Raw genomic sequence first — 19,303 nt, forward strand, 5'->3', positions numbered from 1 at the left:
CCACCCCTTGTCTTACCGGAGGCGGTTGTTCTATCTTGCCGATGCAGCATAAACCCCGCCAGCTGTATGTTACCCATGTCGTCGTTCAGCCACAACTCGGTGAAACATAAGATATTACAGTTTTTAATGCCACGTTGGTAGGATATTCGTGATATAGGTTTGTCTAGTACAGATTTTGATAAGTACATAATTAAATGTTTGTCTGTACAGTAGAAATATAAAAAGTATGATATATATATATACAAACTCGAATGTACTACTATGATGATGACTATTCAGACCCCTTCCATTTGTCCACATTTTTTTACGTTACAGCCTTATTCTAAAATGGATTAAATAAATGTTTTCCCATATCAATCTACACACAATACCCCATAATGACAAAGCGAAAACAGGTTTTTATAAATGTTTGTAAATGTATTACAAATAAAAAACAAAAATACATTATTTACATAAGTATTCAGACCCTTTGCTATTAGACTTGAAATCGAGCTCAGGTGCATTCTGTTTCCATTGATCATCCTTGAGATGTTTCTACAACTTGATTGGAGTCCACCTGTGGTAAATTCAATTGATTGGACATGATTTGGAAAGGCACACACCTGTCTATATAAGGTCCCACAGTTGACAGTGCATGTCAGAGCAAAAACCAAGAGATGAGGTGACTGGATTGTGTCGAGAAACAGATCTGGGAAAGGGTACCAAAAAATTTCTGCAGCATTGAAGGTCCAAGAACATAGTGGCCTCCATCATTTTTAAATGGAAGAAGTTTGGAACCACCAAGACTCTTCCTAGAGCTGGCCGCTCGGCCAAACTGAGCAATCGGGGAGAAGGGCCTTGGTCAGGGGATGTGACCAAGAACCTGATGGTCACTCTGAAAGAGCTCCAGAGTTCCTCTGTGGAGATGGGAGAACCTTCCAGAAGGACAACCATCTCTGCAGCACTCCACCAATCAGGCCTTTATGGTAGAGTGGTCAGACGGAAGCCAATCCTCAGTAAAAGGCACATGACAGCCTGCTTCGAGTTTGCCAAAAGGCACCTAAAGGACTCAAACCATGAAAAACAAGATTCTCTGGTCTGATGAAACCAAGATTGAACTCTTTGGCCTGAATGCCAAGCGTCACATCTGGAGGAAACCAGGCATCATCCCTACTGTGAAGCATGGTGGTGGCAGCATCATGCTGTGGGGATGTTTTTCAGTGGCAGGAACTGGGAGACTAGTCAGGATCGAGGGAAAGATGAACAGAGCAAAGTACAGAGATATCCATGACGAAAACCTGCTCCAGAGCGCTCAGACTGGGCAAAGGTTCACCTTCCAACAGGACAACGACCCTAAGCACACAACCAAGACAACGCAGGCGTGGCTTCGGGACAAGTCTCTGAAAGTCCTTGAGTGGCCCAGCCAGAGCCCGGACTTGATTCCGATCGAACATCTCTGGAGAGATCTGAAAATAGCTGTGCAGCCTGACAGAGCTTGAGAGGATCTGCAGAGAAGAATGGGAGAAACTCCCCAAATACAGGTGTGCCAAGGGTCTGAATACTTATGTAAATGTAATATTACAGTTGTATTTTTTATTTTATTTTGCAAACATTTCTAAAAACCTGTTTTTGCTTTGTCATAATGGGGTATTGTGTGTAGATTGATCAGCTATATGCAAATAGTCCGGGTAGCCATTTGATTAGCTGTTCAGGAGTCTTATCGCTTTGGGGTAGAAGCTGTTAAGAAGCCTTTTGGACTTAGACTTGGCGCTCGGTAACGCTTGCCATGCGGAAGCAGTGAGAACAGTCTATGACTAGGGTGGCTGGAGTCCGACAATTTTTAGGGCCTTCCTCTGACACCACCTGGTTAGAGGTCCTGGATGGCAGGAAGCTTGGCCCCAGTGATGTACTGGGCCGTATGCACTACCCTCTGTAGTGCCTTGCGGTCGGAGGCAGAGCAGTTGCAATACCAGGCAGTGATGCAACCAGTCAGGATGCTCTCGATGGTGTAGCTGTAGAACTTTTTGAGGATCTGAGGACCCATGCCAAATCTTTTCAGTCTCCTGAGGGGAATAGGCTTTGTCGTGCCCTCTTCACGTCTGTCTTGGTGTGTTTGGACCATGATAGTTTGTTGGTGATGTGGACACCAAGGAACTTGAAGCTCTCAACCTGCTCCACTACAGCCCTGTCGATGAGAATGGGGCGTGCTTGGTCCTCATTTTCCTGTAGTCCACAATCATCTCCAGGTCTCTGACCTCCTCCCTATAGGCTGTCTCATTGTTGTCGGTGATCCACTGTTATGTTGTCTGCAAACTTAATGATGGTGTTGGAGTCATACCTGGCCATGCAGTCACAGGTGAACAGGGAGTACAGGAGGGGACTAAGCACGCACCCCTGAGGGGCCCCCGTGTTGAGGATCAGCGTGGCAGATGTGTTGTTACCTACCCTTACCACCTGGGGGCGGCCCGTCAGGAAGTCCAAGATCCAGTTGCAGAGGGAGGTGTTTAGTCCCAGGGTTTTTAGCTTAGTGATGAGCTTTGAGGGCACTATGGTGTTGAACGCTGCGCTGTAGTCAATGAAAAGCATTCTCACGTAGGTGTTCCTTTTGTCCAGGTGGGAAAGGGCTGTGTGGAGTGCAATAGAGATTGCATCATCTGTGGATCTGTTGGGGCGGTATGCAAATTGGAGTGGGTCTAGGGTTTCTGGGATAGTGGTGTTTGATGTGAGCCATGACCAGCCTTTCAAAGCACTTCATGGCTACAGACGTGAGTGCTATGTGTCTGTAGTCATTTAGGCAGGTTACCTTAGTGTTTTTGGGCACAGGGACTATGGTGGTCTACTTGAAACATGTTGGTATTACAGACTCAGTCAGGGACAGGTTGAAAATGTCAGTGAAGACACTTGCAAGTTGGTCAGCGCATGCTCGGAGTACACGTCCTGTTAATCCGTCTGGCCCTGCGGCTTGTGAATGTTGACCTGTTTAAAGGTCTTACTCACATCGACTACGGAGAGCATGATCACACAGTGGTCCAAAACAGCTGATGCTCTCATTCATGCTTCAGTGTTGCTTGCCTCGAAGCGAGCATAGAAGTAATTTAGCTCATCTGGTAGGCTCGTGTCATCGGGCAGCTTGCGGCTGTGCTTCCCTTTGTAGTCTGTAATAGTTTGCAAGCCCTGCCACATCTGTCTATCATCGGAGCCGGTGTAGTACGATTCAATCTTAGTCCTGTATAGACGCTTTGCCTGTTTGATGGTTCATCTGAGGGCATAGCTGGACTTCTTATAAGCGTCCGGGTTAGAGTCCCGCTCCTTGAAAGCAGCAGCTCTACCCTTTAGCTCAGTGCGGATGTTGCCGGTAATCCCGGGAACATATTCCAGTCTGTGTAAGCAATACAGTCCTGTAGCTTAGCATCTGCGTCATCTGACCACTTCTTATTGACTGAGTCACTGATGCTTCCTGCTTTAGTTTTTGCTTATAAGCAGGAATCAGAAGGATAGAATTATGGTCAGAGTTGCCAAATGGAAGGAAAGGGAGAGCTTTGTACGCATCTCTGTGTGTGGAGTAAAGCTGGTCTAGAGTTCCTCTGGTTGCACATTTAACATGCTGGTAGAAATGAGGTCAAACGGATTTAAGTTTCCCTGCGTTAAAGTCCTCGGCCACTAGGAGCGCCGACTCTGGATGAGCTTTTTCCTGTTTGCTTATGGCCTTATACAGCTCATTGAGTGCGGTCTTAGTGCCAACATCGGTTTGTGGTGTAAATAGACAGCCACAAAAAATATACAGTGGGGAGAACAAGTATTTGATACACTGCCGATTTTGCAGGTTTTCCTACTTACAAAGCATGTAGAGGTCTGTAATTTTTTCATAGGTACACTTCAACTGTGAGAGACAGAATCTAAAATAAAAATCCAGAAAATCACATTGTATGATTTTTAAGTAATGAATTTGCATTTTATTGCATGACATAAGTATTTGATACATCAGAAAAGCAGAACTTAACATTTGGTACAGAAACCTTTGTTTGCAATTACAGAGATCATACGTTTCCTGTAGGTCTTGACCAGGTTTGCACACACTGCAGCAGGGATTTTGGCCCACTCCTCCATACAGACCTTCTCCAGATCCTTCAGGTTTCGGGACTGTCGCTGGACAATACGGACTTTCAGCTCCCTCCAAAGATTTTCTATTGGGTTCAGGTCTGGAGACTGGCTAGGCCACTCCAGGACCTTGACATGCTTCTTACGGAGCCACTCCTTAGTTGCCCTGGCTTTGTGTTTCGGGTCGTTGTCATGCTGAGACGCCCAGCCACGACTCCATCTTCAATGCTCTTACTGAGGGAAGGAGGTTGTTGGCCAAGATCTCGCGATACATGGCCCCATCCATCCTCCCCTCAATATGATGCAGTCGTCCTGTCCCCTTTGCAGAAAAGCATCCCCAAAGAATGATGTTTCCACCTCCATGCGTCACGGTTGGGATGGTGTTCTTGGGGTTGTACTCATCCTTCTTCTTCCTCCAAACACGGCGAGTGGAGTTTAGAACAAAAAGCTATATTTTTGTCTCATCAGACCACATGACCTTCTCCCATTCCTCCTCTGGATCATCCAGATGGTCATTGGCAAACTTCAGATGGTCCTGGACATGCGCTGGCTTGAGCAGGGGGACCTTGCTTGCGCTGCAGGATTTTAATCCATGACGGCGTAGTGTGTTACTAATGGTTTTCTTTGAGACTGTGGTCCCAGCTCTCTTCAGGTCATTGACCAGGTTATGCCGTGTAGTTCTGGGCTGACCCCTCACCTTCCTCATGATCATTGATGCCCCACGAGGTGAGATCTTGCATGGAGCCCCAGACTGAGGGTGATTGACCGTCATCTTGAACTTCTTCCATTTTCTAATAATTATGCCAACAGTTGTTGCCTTCTCACCAAGCTGCTTGCCTATTGTCCTGTAGCCCATCCCAGCCTTGTGCAGGTCTACAATTTTATCCCTGATGTCCTTACACAGCTCTCTGGTCTTGGCCATTGTGGAGAGGTTGGAGTCTGTTTGATTGAGTCTGTGGACAGGTGTCTTTTATACAGGTAATGAGTTCAAACAGGTGCAGTTAATACAGGTAATGAGTGGAGAACAGGAGGGCTTCTTAAAGAAAAACTAACAGGTCTGTGAGAGCCAGAATTCTTACTGGTTGGTAGGTGATCAAATACTTATGTCATGCAATAAACTGCAAATTATTTTCTTAAAAATCATACAATGTGATTTTCTGGATTTTTGTTTTAGATTGCGTCTCTCACAGTTGAAGTGTACCTATGATAAAAATTACAGAACTCTACATGCTTTGTAAGTAGGAAAACCTGCAAAATCGGCAGTGTATCAAATACTTGTTCTCCCCACTGTAGATGAAAACTCTCTTGGTAAATAGTGTGGTCTACAGCTTGTCATGAGATACTCTACCTCAGGCGAGCAAAACCTCGAGACTGTTATTTGCAAATATACACAGACCGCCACCCCTTGTCTTACCGGAGGCGGTTGTTCTATCTTGCCGATGCAGCATAAACCCCGCCAGCTGTATGTTACCCATGTCGTCGTTCAGCCACAAATCGGTGAAACATAAGATATTACAGTTTTTAATGCCACGTTGGTAGGATATTCGTGATATAGGTTTGTCTAGTACAGATTTTGATAAGTACATAATTAAATGTTTGTCTGTACAGTAGAAATATAAAAAGTATGATATATATATACAAACTCGAATGTACTACTATGATGATGACTATTATGTAACAAATCAAAGTGTGTTGGTTGGGTATACAGATAAGCAGGTGTTAAAGCAGGTGTAGCGAAACACTTGTGTTTGTAGCTCCTGAAGTGCAGTAAATCAATATCAATACATTACAATACCTATATGCAAATAATCCAGAAAGTCCAAAACAAGAAAGAAATGCATCCTATATTTACTAAAATTGCATTGGCCAATACAGTACTGTAATACTGTAATATATTCCATTTACATAGCAGACAATGTTATCCAAAGTGACAACAGTCCACATATTTTGGTATGTGACACCAGTGGGAATCAAACCCACACCTCTGGTGTTGCTATTACCATGCTTCTATGAACTGAGCTATGTACAGGACCAATAAAATAAATAAATACAAAACTGTAAAATACAATACACGATTATAATACAGTTGTAAGATGTACAGTGGCTTGCGAAAGTATTCACCCCCTTGGCATTTTTCCTATTAAAATTGATTTTGGGGGGGTTTGTATCATTTGATGTACACAACCTGCCTACCACTTTGAAGATGCAAAATACTTTTTTTTGTGAAACAAACAAAAAATAAGACAAAAAAACTGAAAACTTGAGCGTGCATAACTATTCACCCCCCCCAAAGTCAATACTTTGTAGAGCCACCTTTTGCAGCAATTACAGCTGCAAGTCTCTTGGGGGTATATCTCTATACACTTGGCACATCTAGCAACTGGGATTTTTGCCCATTCTTCAAGGCAAAACTACTCCAGCTCCTTCAAGTTGGATGGGTTCTGCTGGTGTACAGCAATCTTTAAGTCATACCACATATTCTCAATTGGATTGAGGTCTGGGCTTTGACTAGGCCATTCCAAGACATTTAAATGTTTCCCCTTAAACCACTCAAGTGTTGCTTTAGCAGTATGCTTAGGGTCATTGTCCTGCTGGAAGGTGAACCTCAATCCTAGTCTCAAATCTCTGGAAGACTGAAACAGGTTTCCCTCAAGAATTTCCCTGTATTTAGCGCCATCCATCATTCCTTCAATTTCGACCAGTTTCCCAGTCCCTGCCGATGAAAAACATCCCCACAGCATGATGCTGCCACCACCATGCTTCACTGTGGGGATGGTGTTCTCAGGGTAATGAGAGGTGTTGGGTTTGCGCCAGACATAGCGTTTTCCTTGATGGCCAAAAAGCTCAATTTTAGTCTCATCTGACCAGAGTACCTTCTTACATGTGTTTGGGGAGTCTCCCACATGGCTTTTGGCAAACATCAAAAGTGTTTGCTAATTTTTTTCTTGAAGCAATGGCTTTTTTCTGGCCACTCTTCCGTAAAGCCCAGCTCTGTGGAGTGTACGGTTTAAAGTGGTCCTGTGGACAGATACTCCAATCTCCGCTGTGGAGCTTTGCAGCTCCTTCAGGGTTATCTTTGTCCCTTTGTTGCCTCTCTGATTAATGCCCTCCTTGCCTGGTCCATGAGTTTTGGTGGGCGGCCCTCTCTTGGCAGGTTTGTTGTGGTGCCATATTCTTTCCATTTTTTAATAATGGATTTAATGGTGCTCCGTGGGATGTTCAAAGTTTCGGATATTTTTTTAACCCAACCCTGATCTGTTCTTCTCCACAACTTTGTCCCTGACCTGTTTGGAGAGCTCCTTGGTCTTCATGGTGCCGCTTGCTTGGTGGTGCCTCTTGCTTGGTGGTGTTGCAGACTCTGGGGCCTTTCAGAACAGGTGTATATATACTGAGATAATGTGACACTTAGATTGCACACAGGTGGACTTTATTTAACTAATTATGTGACTTCTGAAGGTAATTGGTTGCACCAGATCTTATTTAGGGGCTTCATAGCAAAGGGCACACATATGCACGCACCACTTTTGCGTTATTTATTTTTTAGAATTTTTTGAAAAAAGTTATTTATTTCATTCCACTTCACCAATTTGGACTATTTTGTGTATGTCCATTACATGAAATCCAAATAAGGTTGTAATGCAACAAAATAGGAAAAACGGCAAGGGGGATGAATACTTTTGCAAGGCACTGTATGATTGCCATCCCCATGAGCGTGCCAACCTCCTTCAGGCCATGGATGAGGCATGCAATGATTTCAATCCAGACCTATACTACCAGTCAAAAGTTTGGACACACCTACTCATTCAAGGGTGTTTTTTTTGTTTTGTTTTTTTACATTGTAGAATAATAGTGAAGACATCAAAACAATGAAATAACACATATGGAATCATGTAGCAACCAAAAGAGTGTTAAACAATCAAAATCAAAATATATTTTAAATTTGAGATTCTTCAAATAGCCACCCTTTGCCTTGATGACAGCTTTGCACACTCTTGGCATTCTCTCAAACAGCTTCATGAGGTAGTCACCTGGAATACATTTCAATTAACAGGTGTGCCTTCTTAAAAGTTAATTTGTGGAATTTTTGCTGGTGACACTGTCTGTGATTTATTTAGAATTCAAGGCACACTTAACCAGCATGCCTACCACAGCATTCTGCAGCAATCCCATCTGGTTAGTGGGACTATCATTTGTTTTTCAACAGGACAATGACCCAACACACTCCAGGCTGTGTAAGGGCCATTTTAAGAAGGAGAGTGATGGAGTGCTGCATCAGATGACCTGGCCTCCACAATCCCCCGACCTCAACCAAATTGAGATGGTTTGAGATGAGTCGGACCACAGAGTGAAGGAAAAGCTGCCAATAAGTGCTCAGCATATGTGGGAACTCCTTCAAGATTGTTGTAAAAGCATTCCAGGTGAAGCTGGTTGAGAGAATGCCAAGAGTGTTCAAAGCTGTCATCAAGGCAAAGGTTGGCTATTTGAAGAATCTCAAATATAAAATATATATTTATTTGTTTAACACTTTTTGGGTTAGTACATGATTCCATATGTGTTATTTCATAGTTTTGATGTCTTCACTATTATTCTACAATGTAGAAAATAGTTTTTATTTAAATAAAGTAAACCCTTGATTGAGTAGGTGTGTCCAAACTTCTGACTGGTACTGTATGTCAGGCTTGGATTCACCATGCCAAAGGGCTTTTCCCCAGGTGCATGGACAATGCAATTTCGATGAGAACCTATGGCCAAATGGTCAAGACAGGCTTGATGCGAACTAGTGTCTGCTAAACATTGTTTCGTTAATTTCTTTAATTTGATTACATTGTGAAAGATTTCTTCAATGATCACACCTTCGATCACACATGGGATAGAAATTATGGACATTTGATGTTCAGTCAATTTTAATGGGTAGTTCAAGTATATGGCCTAATGTGAAAACTGTGTAATGTACACTGGGGGAAAAAAGTATTTAGTCAGCCACCAATTGTGCGAGTTCTCCTACATAAAAAGAAGAGAGGCCTGTAATTTTCATCATAGGTACACGTCAACTATGACAGACAAATATAGATTTTTTTTCTCCAGAAAATCACATTGTAGGATTTTTTATGAATTTATTTGCAAATTATGGTGGAAAATAAGTATTTGGTCACCTACAAACAAACAAGATTTCTGGCTCTCACAGACCTGTAACTTCTTCTTAAAGAGGCTCCTCTGTCCTCCACTCGTTACCTGTATTAATGGCACCTGTTTGAACTTGTTATCAGTATAAAAGACACCTGTCCACAACCTCAAACAGTCACACTCCAAACTCCACTATGGCCAAGACCAAAGAGCTGTCAAAGGACACCAGAAACAACATTGTAGACCTGCACCAGGCTGGGAAGACTGAATCTGCAATAGGTAAGCAGCTTGGTTTGAAGAAATCAACTGTGGGAGCAATTATTAGGAAATGGAAGACATACAAGACCACTGATAATCTCCCTCGATCTGGGGGCTCCACGCAAGATCTCACCCCGTGGGGTCAAAATGATCACAAGAACGGTGAGCAAAAATCCCAGAACCACACGGGGGGACCTAGTGAATGACCTGCAGAGAGCTGGGACCAAAGTAACAAAGCCTACCATCAGTAACACACTACGCCGCCAGGGACTCAAATCCTGCAGTGCCAGACGTGTCCCCCTGCTTAAGCCAGTACATGTCCAGGCCCGTCTGAAGTTTGCTAGAGTGCATTTGGATGATCCAGAAGAGGATTGGGAGAATGTCATATGGTCAGATGAAACCAAAATATAACTTTTTGGTAGAAACTCAACTCGTTGTGTTTGGAGGACAAAGAATGCTGAGTTGCATCCAAAGAACACCATACCTACTGTGAAGCATGGGGGTGGAAACATCATGCTTTGAGGCTGTTTTTCTGCAAAGGGACCAGGACGACTTATCCGTGTAAAGGAAAGAATGAATGGGGCCATGTATCGTGAGATTTTGAGTGAAAACCTCCTTCCATCAGCAAGGGCATTGAAGATGAAACGTGGCTGGGTCTTTCAGCATGACAATGATCCCAAACACACCGCCCGGGCAACGAAGGAGTGGCTTCGTAAGAAGCATTTCAAGGTCCTGGAGTGGCCTAGCCAGTCTCCAGATCTCAACCGCATAGAAAATCTTTGGAGGGAGTTGAAAGTCCGTGTTGCCCAGCGACAGCCCCAAAACATCACTGCTCTAGAGGAGATCTGTATGGAGGAATGGGCCAAAATACCAGCAACAGTGTGTGAAAACCTTGTGAAGACTTACAGAAAACATTTTACCTGTGTCATTGCCAACAAAGGGTATATAACAAAGTATTGAGACACTTTTGTTATTGACCAAATACTTATTTTCCACCATAATTTGCAAATAAATTCATTAAAAATCCTACAATGTGATTTTCTGGATTTTTTTTCCTCATTTTGTCTGTCATACTTGACGTGTACCTATGATGAAAATTACAGGCCTCTCTCATCTTTTTAAGTGGGAGAACTTGCACAATTGGTGGCTGACTGAATACTTTTTTCCCCCACTGTATCTTACATTTTTTTTCTATTGGATTAACTGGTTGTTAAAATAACTAAATTGAGAAGATTTGAGAAGATATGTTGTGTTTTGGTGATTAAACCAAAAACCCTCCTCTATTATCTATACCTTCATTATATTTCACAGTAAATTCACTTCTATTTTGGATCAATGGTTGTGTGGTGAGATATGTCTACAAACAAAATGAACACACAATGAAAGGTTATTAATGTATGGCTGGCTGTGTTACAAGTGTTACCAGTTTGGAGTTTTATACAGAGTTTAAAAAATTACACAAGCAATTTTTTTTTAAACTAACTAGGCGCTACATAATTTTGGTTCAGTTGTTATCAGTTTTGAGCAGTTTGATTAAATTATAGTTAATTGTATCATTAACAACTGACAAGAAAATCGTATCAAAAGTAAAGTGAATATTGCATTTTGAAAAGAGTGATTTGGTGCAGTGAACAAGTGACTGTGAATTTGTTTGTTGTACTCAGTCAATTGAAAATGTGCTTAGAGTTTTGAAACATGAGCCAGTTAGAATTTTGTCCTTAGAGTTGTGAAAATGTACCACATACTTGTGAAAATTGCCCCAAAGTGATTGAAAAAACTGTAATAACTCCCTCATAGCATAGCCCCTCCAAGTTAAGATCTGTCCAACACAAATGTCAAATCTCATAGTGTGTGTGAGTAAGTGTGTTTGTGTTTGCGTGGGAGCGTTTAATGATGTAGACGTTGAATGTTTGTGTTTGTGTTAGTGAATGAGCATGCGTGCTCTACAGGTTGGAGGAGATATGAATGGAAGGTATAGATAATAGAGGAGGGTAATACGCTCTGACTGACTACACTTCATTACTCAGATAAGTGTTTTAGAACTCAGAGAGAGACAGAGACAGAGAAAGAGAAAACGAAAGAGACAAAAGCAAGGAAGATACAAGACAAACAGAGCAAGAGAAACAGGCAGAGAGAGGGATAGAGTGGTTAGAGTTAAGTTTGAGTTGGAGAGAGGGAGTAAGTTTGCTATGATACGTTCCCAGCTCACAGAGGATAAGTGATCTTCCATGGCATTAGGGATCTTTAGAAGGGAGCTTGGTGTTGACTGCAGTTCAACATGTAGTACATGAAGTATAAAAAATGTATGCACTCACTAACTGTAAGTCGCTCTGGATAAGAGCGTCTACTAAATTAATAAAATGTAAATGTAAATGTAAATGTAAACATGAGGACAGTGATATTCACACCCTATTTACAAGATTCACGCTCAAAGCAAGTTTAGCTTTAAAAAACAAATTAAAAAAATATTGTATCAGAGCCCCTCTCCTCTTTCTAAAGATCTAAATTTACTGTACTGTATATAAGAATATTAATATGTATACATGAATACTGTGTAAATAGTATTTTTGTTGTCTCTTGGTGTCTTTCCACTATATAACTCTTATTTTATTTTTATTTTGAATTGAATGTCATATATTATGTTGTTCTTGTCTATAACTGCTCTGTACTTTATCATGTATTTGTACGTTTTATGCACGCACGCACACACACACACACACACACACACACACACACACACACACACACACAGACCCTTGTGGTTGTCATGACACCACGGTCAACAGGGAATTCACCATAATCCCCATGTTTGAAGAAGTGTTCTCTTTCTCTCTGACACAGCAGGCATTCTGTCTTTCCCCACTTTCGCCACACAGTCCTGTCCTGTGGGACAGAGGATAACTGATGGTAAAACACCGTATGATTACCACCCTCTTCTATCAGACATCTAATCCAGTGCAGCAGTCAGACAGACATGGTCTGAGTCCCAAATAGCACCCTACTCTCTATAGACAACCTTTATCTATATAAGCACTTTAGAGTCACCCAGAGTCACCACTTACAGTACTTTGTCTCTTCCCCCATCCTCTCATGTAAAACAGCAAGCACTGTCATCTGAAGTATCATTTGACTAAAACGGTAGCGAAGCACGAGCCACTCTCCTGGTAAGGCCTGCTATGTTACCATTAGTGGTTGTGTTAACTGAATCATTTAGCAGAGAGAGTAACAGAGATGTCTGGAGCATTCCCTTCCTCTCTCATCTCATCCCTGCACCCCCCTCCTAAACGCATGGTTGTCTATGAGAGACCAGAGTAGCTCATCCGTGACAAATGAACTTTGAGAGATACTCCCTGAGCTACAAATACTGTATAGCGATACAGCAAGCCACATCACAAACAACACACTCAGCTACTCAGAAAGAGAAAGAGAAAGAGAAAGAGAAAGAGAGAGAGAGAGAGAGAGAGAGAGGTCTGCCTACATAGATTTACAAACTACAAGGAGCTTTCAGTGAAAGAGGAAAAGAGTGGGAAGAGAAGAAAGGGTGGAGAGAGAAAATGAGAGAGGGGGAGAAGAGAGAGAGAAAGAAAGAAAGAGAGGGGGGAGTGAAACATGAGCCTTCGTCAGTCTTGACAACAAGCAACCCACTGGGCACACACTGGTTGAATCAATGTTGTTTCCACATCATTTAAATGGAATTACGTTGAACCATCTTGGAATAGCCGTTGAATTGATGTCTGTGCGCAGTGGGAAGAAGAAATTAAATATTATGCTCATATCCTCCCATACTTTCAGCCTTACATTGAATTATTAAGTGAGCAGTGATTTTCAGCTTTAGCAGCTATACAAACGATTCCCCAAAAGTACTTATACAATATATCATTATATCTGTATCCATCCATCCATCCATCCACTCATCCATCCATCAAATATGATGTATATAACCTCTCTCTCCCTTTTTAAAAATCTCCCTCCCTCCCCTCTCTCTCCCATAGGTTGGGTGTGGAGGATAAAACCCTGGAGCGCTCTCTGGCCAGGGCGGGCTGTGAGGTACACTGCTTTGACCCCAGCCTAAGACAGGCCCACCTGCAGGAGTCAGACATGTGGCTCCACCGTCTCTCCATAGACTGGAGGGACCCCAACCCAGCCATCCCCGTCCAGCGACAGCACGGCAACACCAAGAAACTGGCCGCCATCCTCAACGATTTTGGACACAGACAGGTCAGGGGGCACATAGAGAGGAGGAGGGGGTTACATGTAAAGGGAGAGGTGTGAATGAAATGCCAAATGGGCAAATGTGTCCTGAATCAAATATAAGGAATAAGTCATGCATGGGCTTATATTCAGAGAGTATATGTACTATACTAAATACAGTGATAATTTACTCCACAGACCAACATCCTACACAGTGCACAATATACAGTACCTGTCTTTTATGTCATATCCATGACCACAATACAAACAATCCATGCAAAAGACACTATAAAAGTCACCATAAAAACAAATTCCTTATCTTTCTCACCTCGACCGAAAAAGGCTACACGAAAATGTATATATTCTCTCCCTATGAGCTGGAAGATTGAACTTTATTATCACATAAAGCTGCACGTTGACTCCAGTAGCAGCTCCTCTCTATGCCTCCTCATCATTCATTCCACTAATGTCTCCTCTTGCCCTGGAGGGCAGAAAACTCAGAGGAAGAGAGAGGCCCAACTCGGCAGAGAATCTGTCTCCCTCCAGCAGGTGGTGTTTTTTTGTTGTTTTGCATACCATGCAAGGAGTTTTTCTATGGAGGTCAATTTTTTTGTTTGTTATTTATTTTATTTTTTTTCACCTTTATTTAACCAGGTAAGCCAGTTGAGAACAAGTTCTCATTTACAACTGCGACCTGGCCAAGATAAAGCAAAGCAGTGTGATAAAAACAACAACACAGAGTTACATATGGGGTAAAAAAAAACATAAGGTCATAAAATACAACAGAAAATATATATACAGTGTGTGCAAATGTAGCAAGTTATGGAGGTAAGGCAATAAATAGGCTATAGTGCAAAATAATTACAATTAGTATTAACACTGGAATGCTAGATGTGCAGGAGATTATGTGCAAATAGAGATACTGGGGTGCAAAAGAGCAAAATAAATAACAATATAGGGATGATGTAGTTGGGTGGGCTAATTTCAGATGGGCTGTGTACATGTGCAGTGATCGGTAAGGTGCTCTGACAACTGATGCTTAAAGTTAGTGAGGGAGATAAGAGTCTCCAGCTTCAGATATTTTTGCAATTCGTTCCAGTCATTGGCAGCAGAGAACTGGAAGGAATGGCGGCCAAAGGAGGTGTTGGCTTTGGGAATGACCAGTGAGATATACCTGCTGGAGCGCAGACTACGGGTGGGTGCTGCTATGGTGACCAATGAGCTAAGATAAGGCGGGGATTTGCCTAGCAGTGATTTATAGATGGCCTGGAGCCAGTGGGTTTGACGACAAACGTAGTGAGGACCAGCCAACAAGAGCGTACAGGTCACAGTGGTGGGTAGTGTATGGGGCTTTGGAGACAAAACGGATGGCACTGTGATAGACTACATCCAATTTGCTGAGTAGAGTGTTGGAGGCTATTTTGTAAATGACATCGCCGAAGTCAAGGATCGGTAGGATAGTCAGTTTTACGAGGGCATGTTTGGCAGCATGAGTGAAGGAGGCTTTGTTGCGAAATAGGAAGCCGATTCTAGATTTAACTTTGGATTGGAGATTCTTAATGTGAGTCTGGAAGGAGAGTTTACAGTCTAACCAGACACCTAGGTATTTGTAGTTGTCCACATACTCTAGGTCAGACCCGTCGAGAGTGGTGATTCTAGTCGATGAGAGAGTGTTGAATTTTGTCAACAAAATAATGAATGGCTTATTTGCTACGTGAGGTTTATTTGATCTAATGGATGTTTCGTAATGTTTAAGTTGTTACGAGTGTAGTGATATAAGTAGGACATGTGACATCCCGGCAACTTTGAGAAAAAACACTTTATATCGGAGTTATCTCGAGATGGCTATGCATATTCATGGCATGAGGCTAGTCGCATAGCATCTCTCTCCATTGAATACAGGCATTTGACGTCAACAACCCTCACCGAATATTCAAAAAAAGGATTACAATAATGAGATGTATCCATCAATCCAAAGAAAGAATAGGCGGGAGCTAGACAGCCCGCTGTGCAGCTTTGTGGACAACGACTCCCAATGTTAGGGCGGAGAGGCATGTATCTTGTCAGTATATCCATCATCTTTGCTTATAGTTATGGCTTTCCTCCTTTAAATGTTATCATTCAGAATATTAACTCTCTGGAGTCCCCCAGGGCTCTGTGTTCTGCCTTATCAGATATGGATCTGCATACAAGATCAATGACATCCACACACAAACACACACTCTCATGCATGCTTGCAAACACGCACCCACACACACGCATGCTCACTTGCACACACGCACACACACATGCAACGCGTGCATGAACACAGCAGTTTGTAGAACGGTGCCCTTCCCAAAACACAGCGATGGCATCATAGAAGTAGGCAGGAGAGATCAGAACTATGCATCCTATGGAAGGAGTTACAAGTCAGCTACACTACACGCGTTGCCATCAGAATTGTGTCAATGTGACGTTCTAGACCAGAAACCAACCAAAATAAACTTTATTTTCTCATTATTCCCATTCACAAGATATAATTAATTATAACCTCTCAATTTTTAACTGCATATTCCAGATGGCAGGTTACCTCAGCCTAATTCATCACTCTGTTTTTTCTCTACTTTTTTTGGCATGAGCAACAGTTTAATCAGTGCAAATTTAAATCAGGCTCTTGAGCAGAATGCACCGGCGCCTAGCATTAGCGAGTCCATGCTTAGAGGCATCAGCCATTAATTCCTTTTTTTGGAGCGTGCGTGCATGTGGGTGTGCATGTGTGCGTGCGTGTGGGTGTGCATGTGTGTGTGAGGTAAAGGACAGACCCTATCCTTGTACCTGCTTTAGATGCAATGCGACACACACATCTCCATAATGGGCTTTTAAGGTGAGTACACAGCATGCTTAAAGAATAACTGTCTGCCTTTCTTCGCTCTGCCTTTTTTCTTTCTCCAGCTTTGTGTCAGAAGAAGAGAGAACTGATGAGTTGCTTCTATAGATCAAAATAATATAATTCATTTGTGTTCTTTATCGGTGATTACACAGCTCATAAATGAGTCATATGCCACTCTAGTCAGCATCAGAGCCTGTCTCCATGGGGATTAACACCACTTCAGCAGTCCTTCAGATCTCATGCAAATTGATTTGCTTTCTCCTAATGGACAGTAGAACAACAAACAGAGACACTTCTCAATGTCTCACATCCACACTGTCACTAGAGGGACACACAGCCGGCAACATGGCTTCCATTGTATCTCCCCCACAGCGCAGGCCTTTCCTTATACTTGTAAGGGTTGGTTATCATGCAGTTGTGGCGACCAGTTGTGGACCAGTTGTGGATCAGTTGTGGGGACCAGTTGTGACCAGCTGTGGGGAACAATTGGGGACCAGTTGGGACCAGTAACTCCAGGGAGATTTGGAAACAGAACAGGTCTTGTACCAGTTATTGGGGGACACTGAGAGGCTGAACAGAACCTCTCTCTCTCCTGGTCCCATCGATGTGTAATTAAATGTCTGCTCATTACGATAGTCTCTGGAGAGGCCTGTTTCAGACGTTTCTCCCTGCACCTCACATCCACTAATTAAAGAACACAAAATACTTAATCTCTTCTTGATACAATCAAAAAAATCACGCAGGCCAAACTTGTTATCTTGTGTTGAGTCGGACTCAAACTTGTTATCTTGTGTTAGTCAGTCCAACGGCTTTAAACCATTCTGCCAACAAATGTGTATCCTTAATCTGAAAGCAGCTTTATGGACAGACATTTTGATCAACAATAACTCATCGTAATGGAGACATAGTGACCCCTGGCTGGGGGTGAACACAAACTGTGGGTGCTGCTGTTTAATGGCTGAGGGGCTTTCATTTCAGTTGAAGGCCGACTCAACTTGAATATTCTCTGCAGCTAGGGGAATAGCTTCTCTCTGAATGGGAAGTAAAGTTCCCCTCTTCTCACAGAGAAGTGATTCTGTCGAGGACTCCACCTTTGGCGATGGTTTAAAAAATAGTGTGTATCTAGCTGTGCATTTATCTAAGGAAACCTTTAGGGGTGAGGCACAGACACACACACACAAACACACACACAGAGAGAGAGAGACGTTGCGGGCTATGAACAAAGAACACTAAAACATGTTTCCTGTTGATGGAGTGATTCTGACATTCTCCCTATATGGAGCCTGGGGGACCACAATGACTTTACTGCTTGAGCGAGACTTCAGAACTAAAGGTCCGGACTGAGTGTGTGGCCCAAAGGTAAAAGGCACCACCATACCTCAGGCTCAGGGTAGATGATAGCCATCTTTTTTAGTTGTTTCCATGCTGTTATGCAACTCCAGAACAATATCCCCGGACTACAGGGGAACAGAGGATGAGACAAGAGGAGAAAGCGGTTGTTTACATAGCTTCTAGCCTTGCTTGCCAGGCTTTATAGCAATGCTATAGGCCTACAGTGTTAAAGACGCACAGGTAGGAATAAGACAATGCTACTGATGACCTTGGGAGAAGGCAAACTCAGGCAGAGCCTCTCTGAAGGACTAAATAACAGCTCCTTCCATCTCACACTCCCATCGGCACCACTGAACCTCCCTCCCCTCAGTAGACCACAATTTAGGCTAAATCACCCAGCACGCAAGCAAGCAAGCACGCACACACACACACCCTCCCCAAATCCATCAGTTATTGCCCTTCTTCCAATCCTCCCCGTCAAAGTAGTTTCTGTCTGCATATCTCTATTCCTCTCTCACTCTCTGACAAACACACACACACACAGACACAGACACAATCCTCCCAGCTCCAGGCACAGGCCATTTAGTGGAGCAGTCGGAGATCTATTCAGAGCTATGCCACCATACGGATGTTCACGCAAAACTGGCATCTTTCCAGTCCTTGCAACTTCCCATATACAGGGGAAGCGAAGCGCAGACGTACTGCTGGTGGTGGGGGTTTAGGGGACTTTGAGAGGGATGTGTGTGTGTGAAGTCCTTAGGTTTTGCCTTGTATGGTACAACAGGGAGAAGACAGCTGTCAAATAGAATGAAGTTATTGAAAGTAGGCCTACTCAGTGCACACCCTGAGAAAAACATCTATTGTGTAGAACCATTATGGGATTTGTAAGACCTTCATATAGCCTTTTTCCTTGTAGGGATCGGCAAAATGTCCCCGAATTTTCTGTGTTTTACTATCCTTGTGAAGGCTTCTGGTCCCCACAAGGATAGTAAAACCAAAAACACACACACATACGCAGGGGGGGGGGGGTGGGGTCATGGGTCATAACATCCCTGTTGGTTAGGGCAGTTCTCATTGTATGACATGTCTGTCCAATTAAGAAAGATGTATTTGCCTTGGGGAGGGATGTTATCCATTGGGAGACCCAGAGACAGAATAAGCAATATGTCCGAGAGCCAGCCAGGTTCAGTTGTTCATTTGACTGTAGCCCTTAGAAGAAGTGTTTTTCTGTTGAGACAGGTCAGAAACTCATCACTTACACTGTAACATTAGAGAGATATGCTTGGTGTGTGGAGAGTTTGGGTCAACTATTTGACAAATATCATTGGCAGCATTTGAAGTTGCCAATGGGGATGTCACCAATGACATGTTGGCAATCGGCCAATGAGGGGGTAGTAAAGTACAGGGGAGAAGGAGAGAGGAGAGAATAAATTGGTTAGATAAAATGTCAAA

General features: G+C 42.9%; 1 protein-coding gene across 1 annotated transcript in view; it reads left to right on the plus strand.

The window, feature by feature from the left end:
- Positions 1-19,303, plus strand: part of LOC121552631 (methyltransferase-like protein 24) — a 72,571-nt gene that overhangs the window by 50,914 nt on the left and 2,354 nt on the right. Inside the window, exon 4 of the mRNA XM_041865603.2 lies at positions 13,452-13,677. Coding sequence (XP_041721537.2) covers positions 13,452-13,677 — 226 coding nt within the window. The remainder of the gene's footprint in view (positions 1-13,451; positions 13,678-19,303) is intronic.

Source organism: Coregonus clupeaformis, chromosome 36 (assembly GCF_020615455.1).
Source record: "Coregonus clupeaformis isolate EN_2021a chromosome 36, ASM2061545v1, whole genome shotgun sequence".
NCBI lineage: Eukaryota > Metazoa > Chordata > Actinopteri > Salmoniformes > Salmonidae > Coregonus > Coregonus clupeaformis.